This window comes from Dasypus novemcinctus, chromosome 7 (genome assembly GCF_030445035.2).
Source record: "Dasypus novemcinctus isolate mDasNov1 chromosome 7, mDasNov1.1.hap2, whole genome shotgun sequence".
Taxonomy (NCBI): domain Eukaryota; kingdom Metazoa; phylum Chordata; class Mammalia; order Cingulata; family Dasypodidae; genus Dasypus; species Dasypus novemcinctus.
Window position 1 is genome coordinate 136,462,944 of NC_080679.1, and position 14,897 is coordinate 136,477,840.

A 14,897-nucleotide genomic window follows, 5' to 3' on the forward strand; every position below is an offset into this window, starting at 1 on the left:
ACACATAACTTCTGAACTTCCGTTTTATCAAGTGCAACTAAAGGAGGATGGTAACTACCTTACAGAGTTACTGGAAGAAATGAGTTATTTTTTTTTTTCTAATGTGAAAATACGTCCTGTAGCATTTATTAGGCCCTCTATAAATTCTTGTTGCCCATCAGACAGTAGAAAAAGCTGATGGTGTGTCACTACAAAAATATGAAGACAATTGAATAAACCACAAAGAACATGTTTTAAGGTTAACAATCATTTAATGTATTAACATTTTCATTTATAAATGTACAATTTGCATATACAGGGAAAAACAGGTTCTGTGAACATAACAATGTTAGGCACAGAGAAGCAATCACAAGAAATTATCAATTCTGGGGAAAAAATAAAATGGAACTGCATTCCATGTCTGTGTTTTCATGAAAAAGGAAAGGAAAGAGAATGATCACACGGAATCAAAATTAATGTAGAAAATAAATATGGGTCATCTTTGTCTCTACAGCTGGAATTTCTCCTTATGATCCAGATGGCTGTCTTAGCCCAGGCAGCCTAGAAAGTTTTAGCCGAATAAGTGATGATCAGAGAGACAGCCACAGGTCTTCCCCTTTTCCTTACTCTCTAAGACCCTGATATTAATTGAAAGAATTAGAATAGCTAAAAAATTTTAAAAATTAAAAAATTCAGATCAGCTTGTGTAAATTATCAATGGCCAACTTCTCCCAGGCACAGATCATTATTTAAAAGTGTATATTTGCTTACTCAAATCCAAGCAAGAAGTTCCTTCCAACTCACTCACTTCTTGACTCGGGACTGCCTAAGTGAAGCACTGTAGACTAAGGAAGTCACTGAGGAACTAAGCTTATCAGAAGACTGGTGTCTACAGAAGCTGGAGCCAGGAAAAGGAAATATCTGAACCTGTTCATTACACCCAGTATACACCAGTGACAGTGAGTTCCCACGCTCAGGTGTGGCTGCCTAAGGGGGCTGGCTCCACTGGGACAGGGACTAGGACAGGCACACACATGTACTTCAGCCCACAGCTCTCAGAGGGGTCACGGGGAGCGTTCTGGCTTCAAGGGAGCAGTTCAGTGATGTCACCCAATGTTTGAGGTTCACAGTAATTCCCACCCAGTAAGTAACTCCAAGTTCACAACATTAACCGCTGCTTCCAATATTGCAGGTAAAGCTCAGGACTTTAACTGTGATTAGTCTGGACAAAGCCGTTCTCATTACACAGGGTGTAAAACCCTGTCCTGAGTCCTCTTGTACCATGTCTGGCGATTTCCCACAGTGTAAAATATTCAGTTGGCAGTGAAGTCTACTTCCTTTCGGCTGGAACGAGACCTCCAGTGTCAGCAAGTTTTTAAGAACTGGCTAGGAAGCCAGAGCTGTGGTCCCCACTAAGTTCTCTGGCTGTGTGGATTCACATGGAGTTCTATCTGAAGTCTGCCTCGGACATGGAGCTGGCTGACCAGCAAAACAAAAACTGCCTAATATGGAACTGGCCCACCAGCAAAGCAAACACAAAGCTTGTGCTCCCTGGAGTGTATTTTATGGAAAACAGGGCCCTGTAGAGGGTGGGGTGGGGACCTTCACTGTGCTTAACTGCCTTTGTAGACTACATCTTAAAAACAAGCAGCACAAGAAACGGGACTACTCGGGATTTTAGACATCCACAAAGATTAATAAATAACAGAAGGAGAGACCGTGGGCTCTCCCAAACTTCACACATGATTGGGGCTCAAAACGAAATGTAGTAAACTTCTCTACCACATTTGGGTCAGCTATAAAGACAATGCTGGCAAGGCATCTGAGGCTCGGGTGTGAACCACCAGGTTCTTCCCTGTCCCCCCATGGTCCTCGGAGCCCATCCACCACACCGCCACGGAGCTAAGCGCGAGCCCCCACAGCGCTCACGCTCGGACAGCACCCACACTCGGCCAGCACCGCCCTCTGTACAGCGCCACTCACAGAAAGGAAGGTACTAAAAGAGCAACATGACACTCCTCCCATTCTCCCTGTCACTCTTTTAAGATCACTTTTGCTCAGCAAGTAGAAAAATAAGCTTTACATAGGCTTAAGCAGCAATAAAAACACCCAAGAGAAGCCATGGAAGCATATACTATCTCTGGATGAAGTCAAAGCTACCTCCATACACTTGTTTTTCTTTTGCCTTCAAGTTTTAAAGGATAAAGCCCTAAAACTTTGAGGCTCAAATTAATTCTCAATCTGAGATGTCTTCCAAAGAACACAACCAAAAACAAGCAAAAACACTTAAGAATGAAACGATGAAAATAAGAGGCCTGGGGTTAGTCAGACTTCTGAAGCATCTGGTTAAAGGGGGGATGGGGAGTGCAGAGTGGTTAACCCCCAGTGCCGGGACTCCAACGCTAACTCCAGCCACCCAGAAGCACTTGGCCTTGCCGGGGCCTGAGAGCTCCAGCAGGAAGGTCACACACATCACACCACTGCCTCGACAGCACCGGACACCGTGGGCAGCTTCACAGGTAGTTTATCAGCCTGCAGCTCCTGAAGGAATACGCAGCCAGTTCTGGTCTGGGATTTGAAAGTTTGAGGTTAAACCAAAAGAAACTGCAGTTTTTCTTACCACAATCACTTGCCCATACATCACTGAAATACTAGCATAACACTGACATGAATTATCCCTTAAGTGCTACACATAACTAAAAAAAGTTGTTTGTCAAAACAGGTAAGATGAAATAAGAAATTCCAATCTAAGAATTCCATGAGTAAGCTCTTGGCATGAGTAGCCGCCCCAGTGAGTCCATTTCAAATTCTCTGTGGTACCTCTATGGATTAGCTGTAATTGTGATGTCACTACTTTCAAAAGAACTTAATAAACTATTAAAAACATTTATCACAACAGAAATGCCCTGCAAATTATATTATTGCACAGAGGGTATCAGAAGCTATGCAGGTGATGCTCTCGAGGCCCCTAGAAGACCCAGAACAGAGACCCCAAGGCCATGCCAGTGGCCGCTCCAGCCAGCATGCCCAGGGCCAGGTCACTGTCGTTGTCTCGGTAACGCTCGCGGATGATGACTTGGTTGCCAGGCTGCTGTCCATAAAGTCCTAAAAGGGAAGGAAAACAAGAGAGTTCTGAGGAGCAGTTTGTGAAGCCCAGCACTCACTGACAAGATGGTTCCCTAACTGTGAACCCAGATGCCTGGGTATCCTGTTTCTCTTACAAGAATAATCTTTCCTCTCTTCTTCCTGGGGCCTTGCTGGGCTGTTTCCTCTGGAAAGGTGGTGGTGTGACAGCAGTGCGCTCTCCCCAGCTCTCCTGTCCCAGGCTATGCACCCTGCCTTGGCTTGGTGAAGACACTGCCATTCTTTGACTGTGCAAAATTAAGATCCTCAGCTCCCCAAAGTCCAAAGTTCCTAATGCTACAAAGAGAAGAGTCTTCATGAAGCTGCCAACGCCAGCCTCAGTTCTACTCCAGCCCTCCACACTTAGCGTATTAGCATGACAGGTGGGTAGGAGGTACACAGAGCCTGCAGACGAAGGCAGTCGAGAATTTCAGTGGGAACTGACAGCCTGAAAATGAAAAACTCATCTAAAAGCTTCTCAAAATTCATGTGAACCTATTTTCAAAGTAAATCTGAATTCTGCTAATATAACTTGCTCATCATTTTTAATCACTATGTGTCTTTATGGGGAGAAGATGTATTTATGTTAAAGAAGAAAACTTCTAAAAAAGCAAATTTTAAACAAATGTAATATTTAAATTGCATGATTAAGGTTCATGGTCATACCCATCAAGGGATAACTGAAGTAAGTAACAGTTGGAAATGTATGAAGTTTATTCTATACTTCACTGCTAGATTGTCTTGCAGCTAATTAGCTTGCAAATCACTCACATGAGTTAACTTTCCTCCTTCATCCCCTATTCCTACATCAGTTCAACTTTAGGCGAGCTAGAAACTAACCCAATAATAATATATATTTGTAGCTGAAGAAGAGAAGTGAAACCAACTGATTAATAAAGTCCCACATTTTCAAAGTGCTGACCACTTACACGTACTGATTCACACAAGCCTCACACGACCCTCCCAATCATCCTCACCACATTTTTGCCCCCACTTTACAGATGGGCACAGACAGGGCAGGCCATACAGCTGGTTAAGGACTTGGTGGGCAATTAAACCCAGGTCCTCTGCCTCCAGAGTCTGTGCTCATAACGATTAATGCCTCAAATAAGGAGGAGGATGGGAGGAGATATAGCTCAAGTGGATGGGTTTCCCATGTACAAGGGTCCTGGGTTCGATCCCAGGTACCTCCTAAAAACAAAACAAACTCTTGTTGGGGACTGGATGTAGCTCAGTGGGTGAGTGCCTGTTTCCCATGTACGAGATCCTGGGTTCAATCCCCAGTACCTCAAGGAAAAAAAACAAACAAACAAGATGATGCAACAAAAAGAAACAGATCCCCACGCAGCAAATAGACACAGAGAACAGACAACCAGGGTGGTGGGAGAAGGGAAGAGAAATAAATAAATCTTAAAAAAAAAAAAAGGTGGAAGATAATGGGGATGGGGGATCACAGCCACAAAGTAGAAGGTTGAGACCACTGTGAATCTAAGGGCTGATTAGGTACAGTTAGCAGCATTAGAGGCTAATGATTTTTTACGCAATGTTTCCATTTCAAAACTGGTAAATTGTGGCATTCACTTTCACAGCCTTGAAGTTTAGAAAACTTCAAGGCAACTCCATATAGCAAATACGGCACATAGCATATACAGGAGAACTTGTGAGCTGGCCTCACTGAACGGTTTCCTGAACGCATGAAGTCTGTGTTCCTCCTCAGGCACGGGAGGCACCCTGCTGCGGATCAGGTCAGGAGCTACCCCTCACAGCTCCTGTTTCTCCCTGCTCCTGCCCTGCCAAGGCCAGCTGGGGATGTTTCCAAGTTGTACTTATGTTAATCACCTAAATAACGAAGAATTACATAAATGCTCAAAATATGAACGCATTCTGAGCGGAAAAGGCAGATGTTGTTTCTATGATACTCTGGGCATGACTAAATAAAGGCAGATCATGTTTACATATTGCTATCAAACCAGGGAATTGAGAAAACTGTGAAAGGGGTTGGGGGTAGGGAAGGATCACAAAATGTAGGAATCTGTTCTCATACTGCTTTACAGAGTCCTTAAATTTTCACCCCACTTCTAAGAAACCAGCCCTAGAAACTGCGCTGCAATGATGCATCATGAGTATGGAGTCTGCAACACAGTCAGAGGATACCAAGCAAAGGAGCCAGCCCAAAGAGAGACCTCGAGCCTCCCAACAGCTGAACGCATGTCCGTCTCGGTGTGGAAATTAAAACAGGATGCTCAAGGTGTGTGCACCTCATTCTTTGCACTTCCTAAATTGGCTGACTGGTCCCAATTACAGTAAAGAGAAGGGCTTTAACCGGCTCCATACATGAGCTCTTAAGCACAGGGAAAAGCACCTTCCAGCCATGTCACAGATGAGTGACAGGCAGAGAGACAAAGACACAGAAAGGAGGCCATGGAAGGAGGCCACCGTGCAGGGGGCGACGGTGCCCTGGGAAGGCTGGTGACCACCTGCCAGGCTGCCGTCACCCCTCCACAGCAAGCACACCTGCCGGCCAGTGCCCTCGAAGGCTGGATGCCCACCCAGTCAGTCCCTGCGCAGCAAGCACTCTGCGCTATTTCCCTGAGAACGCTATCTCTTTTCTTAGGAGGAAATTCAAGGGAAAGGACAGATCTGTATAATTACAGAAATTCCACCTCTGCAAAACTTCTGCTCTTTCATACGCTAAGAAAAGCTGTGGTCCCCCCAATGCGTGGACTGGGCGCTGAATAAGAGGCTGGCTCTCATGATTTGGTAAAGCTAGGGCTTAAAAAAATCCAGCACCAACATCGAGACCCCAAAAGAAAAATGGGTAAAGGAAAATAACACAAGGGAAATATAATTAGTAAACATTTATACAGAAAATGGTTTATCCATGCCAAGCAATCACAGGAATGAAACTAAAGTAACTTTTTTATCCCACTTTAGGCGTAGTGAACGTATCAAACTTTTAGAGCATGATGATAAGCAATCATTAAGAGACTACAAAGAAACCGGCCTATCTGTAACTGCTAATAAATAGCATTATAAACAGGCAAATCTGTTCTGGGAATGAACTTATGTATAATGTAACTCATGGACTACAGTTTACAGTAATATTGTAATATTTTTACAACAATGGCAAAGAAGATACTGTATCAATTCTAAGGGTCAACAGTAGGGAGGTTTAAGGGGGTAGAGGATTTTTCCTTTGGAGTAATGGAAACACTCTAAAATTGACTGAGGTGAAGTACAACTCTGTGATGAAGCTGACAGCCACTGAATGTACACTGTGGATGGACTGCACAAGACATGGGACTACATAAACCGTGAACTCTGCGGCGGATGATGGACTGTGGTGACCAACACAAAGATGAGAACTTTCTTTCATGAACTGTAACAAATACACAATACTAATACATGGTGTTAATAATAGTTTGTGGGGAAAACACAACAAATATAAGATATGGATTATGGTTTGCAGTAATATTGTGACAATGTTCTTTCATTATTTGTAACAAATGTTACAAGGCAATGCAAGGTGGTGGTGATGGGGCAATGTATGGGAATCCTGTATGGTACACATGATTGTTTTGTAAACTCATCTAACTTCGCTAATAAAAAACATACATTGGGAAGCAGATTTGGCCCAACGAATAGGGTGTCTGCCTACTACATGGGAGGTCCAAGCTGATATGCACAAGGAGTGCTGTGCCACGCAGGGGTGTCCCCCACATAGGGGAGCCCCACGCACAAGGAGTGCGCCCCGTAAGTAGAGCTGCCCAGCGCGAAAGAAAGTGCAGCCTGCCCAGGAATAGTGTCACACACACGGAGAGCTGACGCAGCAAGATGACACAACAAAACGATACACAGATTCCAGGTGCCGCTGACAAGAATACAAGCAGACGCAGAACACACAGCAAATAGACAAAAAGAGCAGACAACTGGGGGGGGAGCAGGGAAGGGGAGAGAAATAAATAAAAAATGAATCTTTAAAAAATATATATACTTACTGAAAAAAAAAAAGACTTGTTTTAATATTGACAGATGAAATTATACAGTATCTAGAATTTCCCTCAAAATAACCAAAGGTGGGGAGAGGAGGTAAAGGGGCAATTGAAAGATTAGCCATGATCTGGTAATTGTTGTAGCTGGTGACAGGCACATGAAAGTTCATTATACCACCTTCTCTACTTAGTATGTTTTAAAATTTTACAAGATTTTTAATGGTCTCAACAGAAACAAAACATCTCTATGACTTTTGATATTACTATATAGAAATGTATTCTAAGACATATTAAACAGAAATTAAAAAATTGAAGATGCTGAAAGGAATATTTATAATAGCAAAAAATAAATAAAAGGAAAAGCAAAAAAGAAAAAGTGTAAACAACCAGTAATGGAAGGTTTAGCTAATTACATGTCACCCAATATGATAATATACAATCACTAAAAATACTGTAGAATACTGAACAAGATGTATAATTAAGATTTTTTTAAAAAATCAGAATAGAAATACAAAAAGCAACGTACAATTTCAAGGGGGAAAGATGTGTTATATATAAGGAATGTGATTCAAAACAAAAATAGTTGTGTCAGCCCAAAGCTGGCTGGGTGAATCCACATCAGACTGCAGGAACAGATGAGTAAAATGAGCTTTCCCTATTTCTACTCAAGACACTCTCTCACTGGATGCTCAAGTCACCAAGGGGAACAAAGGACAGTCACCTGACAGGGTGGCCTGGGACAGACGGCTAACTTGAGGGGCCCAGTGGCGCCGCCCTGCCTCTCTGTGGCACTGCAGTCAGTGACCGCCCCACCGTTCTGGTAAAAGACTCTCCTCCCCCTGCTGTGTTAAGACGCCTAGCTAGTTTTGCTCACAGGCCTTGGACAACTCTTCTTCCTCCAAGGCCTCCTCAAACCCCCATCTCTCAGTTGTGCTCTGGGACCCTTCATTCTACCCTCCATAACTATCTGGTCCAGTCCACCCACGAGCTGTTTCTACAGGGCCAACTGGGTTCGCTCACTGAGACCAGCCCTGACTTGGGCATGCTCCCTGGAATCTGGCGAACAGCCTTGCTCTGATCCTCCCGAGGCTGCGTTCTCCCACACCTCCCACACCTCCACTCTGCACACCCCCCTGCGCCAGCAGCACCCAGGACTTGGTCCCAGTTACCCACACCTGCACCTACAACGGGTTTTACATGAATAAACAGAAGGCCCTTTCGAGCCTCTACTTCACTTGTGAAATAAAAACATGTACTCAGGAGTGGTAATTTTCACAGGATGTTACCAGAAGGAAAAAGTCAGAGAAAGGTTACCTCTTACCCTGAAAATGGGCCTTTTATTTTAATTGCTTTATAATACAAGTCCCTGTGAGCACAAATTCTCTTCTTGGGAACTAATCTGCACACAATGGTGGTGATGTTTTAAAGACCAAGCCTCCTCTAGTTATGTAAGATAGGGTGAAAATACGAAATGATTATTTAAATAAATAAATAACAGCAATATGATTTGTGGTCTATCACCAGAACACTTAGGTCCCTTAACCTAAGGTTAAGAAATCAAACTTCTGAAGGACCTCACAAGACTAGCCATTAAATGAGGAGAAACAACACAGAAGGCAGGCAGGTGGCACGAGTTACCTGCGTACGGGTACTGGTAGGGCACGGCGTACGCCTGCCCGTTAGCAGCATAGACAACCTGAGTTCCTGGCGGGTAGGCGCCACCATACGGTCCATAGCCATATGCCTGCTGAGAGAAACACACCCATTAGAAACACAGTTTTAAAAGCATTAAAAGTGACTCACCAAGTTGCAGTCTATAAAATTTAACAGTCAATTAAAAAAAAAAAACATGAGACAGTTCAATTACACCTTTTTATTTAATTTGTTTTAAGGTTTCAAAAGAAATTCTACAATTGGGAATACACTTTTAGGCTTTAAAATGAAGATGAGAAAGAAGTACAACTGGACTTGTAAGAGATCTGGTCTCTACTTCAGCTGAACTGACCTTTAGCCAGTCTCCCACCCTAACCACTATGAACCATGAAATGTTCATCTGTACACGAACAGGTTAAATCAGGTGACAAATGAGATTTCACCAAAGTCCAGCCTCCCAAGGGGCTCAAGCAGAGAGGGGAGCAGGCATGTTTAAAATTACAATTTGTTGTTCCTATGCGACAGGTGCTCTGAGCTGCAGCCTGGCAAGAGGTGCACATAAAGGCAGGAGCCAGGACTGCTGCTTCTGGAAAGATGGAGCAGACATCCTTTCCTTTATTCTTCCTGCCAGGTACAATGAAAAACCTGGACTACATATCTAACACAAACATGAGAAGACTCTAAAAGGTTTAGAAACGGACTAAGAACCTTGGGACCCCATGGAATGACATGACGAGTTCCTAGGTTTTCTTTTTGCCTCACTTATCCCAGACTGGAGGAGTGGACAACCTAGAAATGCCAGCAGCACAGACAAAAAAGGCCCAAGAAAAGCCTGCTCTCTCTCCCTGAAGGACCAGGAAGAGTTTAAACAAAAACTGTCCCAACTCCAGCCAAACACCACAGAAACCACTATGGTGCCACGTCCACCCCCACCAACAAAGGTGAGTAGGGAACTGGAAGCCCATCGTCAGCAGCTGCAACAAGCCTCTGCAGGCAAACACCGGAGCAGCGTCAGAGAAGGCTGACGAGGGAGCTGAGGATGCCGTCCCTGCCAGGCAGAAACAACCCCATGCCCACACACGGTGCATGGAGAAGAGGCGCGAGCCTGGCTTGCCCTCCGCTCGGCAGGAACTAGGCACTCTTCCCACCCCTCCCCAGGTGCTGTCCCAGGGGGTCTAGGACTGAGGCTGTGGCCATCAGGCACAGTAATGCGGCCACACCGGGCACTGTCAGTGGAGACAACCTGGGGCGAGAACCCCACTGCTGCCCAGCAAGATGCTCTCCCTCTGCCTGCCAGGGCAGTGTCAGCCAAGGCCCAGTGGAGAGTCAGGACTTCCACAAGAGCAGTAACCGCATCATCAGTGGATGCTATGCGAGGAGCAGCAAGGAAGCACCCACCCTTCCACACAGCGTGGTGGAGCAGAGACCGCGGGTAGAGCCTGAACTGCCCCCGCCACCACCCCTGCTTCCAGCAGTAGCTAGGAACCCCAGCCCACCAGGTGCAGAGGGGAGGACCTGGACTCCCACCCCACCTGGCAACAAGGCAGTGCCCTTCATCACCCACCACAGTGGTGTCACAAAGAGGCCTGCTGAAAACAGGATTTTAAATAAGACCTGGAAAGCACATCACAGTGTCTGTAACTAGCATATAGCTAGTATTGGTGGTTGAAAGGGAAAGTCTAAAGACATATGTTACTAGAAGGAAAGTTAAAAAATGTAACATAGGACTGTATAACACAGTGAAACCTCACGTAAAACAGGAGTATGGGTGACACTGTTTATATGAGAGTTTTACAAAATAAAAATACAAATAAACTAGAGCGACAGGCACAGAATAGCAACTATGTACGGCAGTGGAAGCATAGAGAGACTGATAGGTGATTAGAGTTTTTTTTTGGTTTTTCATTATTATTATTAGAATAATGAAAATGCTCTAAAAATGACTAGGGGAAACGGACTTTGGCCCAGTGGTTAGGGCGTCCGTCTACCACATGGGAGGCCCGCAGTTCAAACCCCGGGCCTCCTTGACCCGCGTGGAGCTGGCCCATGCGCAGTGCTGATGCGCGCAAGGAGTGCCGTGCCACACAGGGGTGTCCCCCGCGTAGGGGAGCCCCACGCGCAAGGAGTGCGCCCATAAGGAGAGCCGCCCAGCGCGAAAGAAAGTGCAGCCTGCCCAGGAATGGCGCCGCCCACACTTCCCGTGCCGCTGACGACAACAGAAGCGGACAAAGAAACAAGACGCAGCAAATAGACACAGAAAACAGACAACCGGGGGAGGGGAGGGGAATTAAATAAATAAAAATAAATCTTTAAAAAAAAAAAAAAAAAAAAGACTAGAGTGATGAATGCACAACTCTGATTATACTGAATACCACTTATTGTACGTGTTGGCTGGATTTATGCTTTACTGTATGTATCAATAAAAATGATTTGCTAAAAAATAATAGTAATAAGACCAGAGGTCTTAAATGCCTAAAATATCAGGTTTTGAAAAAAAAATCCTGTCATACTAAGAACCAGGAAGATCTCAAACAGCATGAGAAAAGAAAATCAACAGACACTAACAGTGAGATGAGAGATATTAAAATTATCTAGCAAGAATTTTATAAAAACGATTTGACAAGCAATTATGAAAACATATAAATACATGAAAAAATGAAGTCTCCGCAAAATAGAAAATCCCAGCAGAGAAAGAGAAGAAATGAAGAATAACCAAATGAAAATTTTAGAACTAAAAATAGAGTAACTATAAATAGCTCAGTGACTGGACTCAAAACAGAATGTAGATGACAGAGGAAACTAATCAAGGTACATGAATTACTCAATGTGAACAGCACAGAGAAAATAAAGAAAAACAATGAACAGGCTAGGACATGTGGGATTATTTTTAAAAATCTAACATTCATGTTAGTGAAGATCCAGAAAGAAAAGGAAAAGCAGATGGGGTTGAAAAAACAGTAAAAAAATATGGCTTAGTTTATCAAATTTAGCAAAATCCATAAACCTATGTGTCCAAATAAATGAGCAAACTCCAAACAGGATAAGCCCAAAGAAATCTATACTAAGACACATCACTGGCAAACATCTGAAAACTAAGACAAAGAGAGTATCAGACAGAAACAACACATTGCCTATAAGGAAAAAACCTGAATGACGGCAGGTTTCTCATCAGAAACCAGGCAGGTCACACGGTAACAGTACAGCATTTAGCAAGTGCGGAAAGAAAAGAACTGTCAACCCAGAACTCCACACCATTGAAAATATCTTTAAGAACTGAAGAAAAAATATAGAGACATGAAAGAAAACAGTGAATTTGTCACCAGCTGACCTACCCTAAAATAATGGCTAAAGGAAATTCACTAAACAGAAACTAATCAATAAAAGAAGGAACCTTGAAACATCAGGAGATAAGAAAACACATTAAGGATAAAAATAGCTATAACTAGAACAGATTTTCCTTCTTGAGTTTTCTAAGATGTCAAGTCTCCCCAAATTGGTACACAGGTTTAAAGCAATTTCTACCAAAATCCCAGCAAGATTACTTTATAGAGACAAATTTATTCTAATTATTATGGAAAGGCAATAGAACAAGAATTGCTAAAACAATTCTGAGAAGGAAGAATAAAGTGAGTGATAGCACTCCACCCAATTTCAAGACTTAACTATATACCTATGCTAATCAAGACTACATGTTACTGGTGGAGGATAAACACAAATTTCAATGGAACAGAATAGAGAATCCATAAACAGTCCCCCACAAGTATGGCCAACTGATTTTTCACAAGGGACAAAAGTAATTCCAAAAAGAAACAATACCTTTTTGTTTGTTTATTAAGCAGTTTCACGAATATATATTCACATACCATATGATCTATCCAAAGTATATAATTAATGGCTTTTAATGTAATCACTATGTTGTACATTCATAATCTCAAATATTTTAGAACAATTTCATTACTCCAAAAAGAAAGACTCCATGCCCCTTAGCATTCCTTCCCCAGCTATAATAACCACTAATCTAATTTCATCTTGATAAATTGATATGTATTTACATTTTACATAAATGGAATCATACAACACATAGCACTCTGCACCTGGTCTCCTTCACTTAGTATAATTTTGTTTTCAGTCTGATATTAACATTTTGTTAGTGTTAACCATCATTTGTTCAACTTCAAAGACAGTTTTACTTCAAAGAAAGATGGTCTTATACATGCAGTTTTACCTGTATTCATATTACACATAATATATTTATATTTCACATAATATAGTTAGTTCATAATAGCACAATCATACAGTATTTGTCCTTTGGGTCTGGCTTACTTCACTCAACATAATGTTCTCCAGGTTCATCCATTTTGTCATATGTTTCATGACTTCATTTCTTCTTAACTGCATAATATTCTATTGTATGTATATGCCACAATTTGTTTATCCATTCCTCAGATGATGGACACCTGGGTTGCTTCCAACTTTTTGCCATTATGAATAACAATGCTATGAACATCAGTGTGCAGATGTCTTATTTGTGTCTCGGCTCTCGGTTCTTCTGGGTATATACCCAGTAGTGGTATTGCTGGGTCACATGCCAAGTCTATATTCAACTTCCTCAGGAACTGCCAAACAGTCCTTCACAGAGGCTGTACCATTCTACACTGCCACCATCAGTGAATAGGCATTCCTATCTCTCCACATCCTCTCCAACATTCAGAGTTTTCCAACTTTTTAATAGTAGCCAGTCTAGTAGGTGTGAAATGATATCTCACTGTAGTTTTTGTTGTTTTTTTTTTTAAAGATTTATTTATTTATTTATCCCCCCCCCCCCACTGTCTGTTCTCTGTGTCTGTTTGCTGTGTCTTGTTTCTTTGTCCGCTTCTGTTGTCGTCAGCGGCACGGGAAGTGTGGGTGGCGCCATTCCCGGGCAGGCTGCACTTTCTTTCGCGCTGGGGGCTCTCCTTACGGGGCGCACTCCTTGCGCGTGGGGCTCCCCTACGCGGGGGACACCCCTGCGTGGCAGGGCAGTCCTTACACGCATCAGCACTGCGCGTGGGCCAGCTCCACACGGGTCAAGGAGGCCCGGGGTTTGAACCGCGGACCTCCCATGTGGTAGACGGACGCCCTAACCACTGGGTCAAGTCCGTTTCCCTTCTCACTGTAGTTTTGATTGCACCAATCACTAGTGATGTTTAACATTTTTTCATGTGTTGTTTCACCATACATATTTCTTCTTTGGAAAATTGTCTTTTCAAGTCTTTTGTTCATTTTTCAATCAGATAGTTTGTCTTTTTTTTTTAATTGTTCAGCTGTAATATCTCCTTATAAATCATGGATATTAAACCCTTATCAGATATGTGATTGCCAAATATTTTCTCCCATTGAGTTGTCTGCCTTTTTACCCTTTTGACAAAGTCAATATATGAAAGTGTTTAATTCTGAGGAGGTCCCATTAATCTATTTTTTTTGTTGCTGCTCATGCTTTCAGTGTAAAGTTTAAGAAACTACCACCTACCACAAGATATTGAAGATGTTTTCCTACATTTTCTTCCAGAAGTTTTATAGTTGTTGTTTTTATATTTAGATCCTTGATCTATTTTTAGTTAATTTTTGTATAACATGTGAGAGAGGGGTCTTCTTTCTTTCTTTTGGATATGGCTATCCAGTTCTCCCAGCACCATTTTTTTAATTAGCCGTGTCAAAATCACTTGGCTGTAGATGTGAGAGTCAATTTCTGAGTTCTCGATTTGGTTCCATTGGTCACTCTCTCTTTATATCAGTGTCATGCAGCTTTTTTACCATTATAGCTAAGTAATATGCTTTAAAGTCAGGAAGTGAGAGTCCTCCAACTTTGTTCTCCTTTTTTAAGACATTTTTGGCTATTCAGTGCCCCTTACCTTTCCAAATAAATTTAATTACTGGCTTTTCAATTTCTGAAAAAAAGGCTGTTGGGATTTTTATTGGGATTATGTTGAATCTATAAATCAATATGGGTAGAATACTGAATACTGATTACAGAATACTGTCATGTTAACATACTTAGTCTTCCAAACCATGGACATGGAATATTCTTCCATTTATTTAAGTCTTCTTCGGTTTCTTTTAGCAATGTTTTCTAGTTTTCTGAATACAGGTTCTTTGGTTAAGTTTATTCCT

General features: G+C 42.5%; 1 protein-coding gene across 8 annotated transcripts in view; it reads right to left on the reverse strand.

The window, feature by feature from the left end:
• Window positions 1-231: 231 nt before the first annotated feature.
• The window catches only part of PLEKHB2 (pleckstrin homology domain containing B2), a 53,051-nt gene continuing 38,385 nt past the window's right edge, over window positions 232-14,897 (reverse strand). For 5 of the 8 annotated variants that reach the window (XM_058301198.2, XM_004454554.4, XM_058301206.2 and 2 more), the window contains 2 exons: window positions 8,733-8,841; window positions 232-3,084 (listed from right to left, as the gene is read on the reverse strand). In XM_058301198.2, the coding sequence (XP_058157181.1) occupies window positions 2,948-3,084; window positions 8,733-8,841 (246 nt within the window). In that variant the 3' untranslated portion in view covers window positions 232-2,947. The remainder of the gene's footprint in view (window positions 3,085-8,732; window positions 8,842-14,897) is intronic. The other 3 variants (XM_058301204.1, XM_058301207.2, XM_058301202.2) reach the window with 1 other exon arrangement.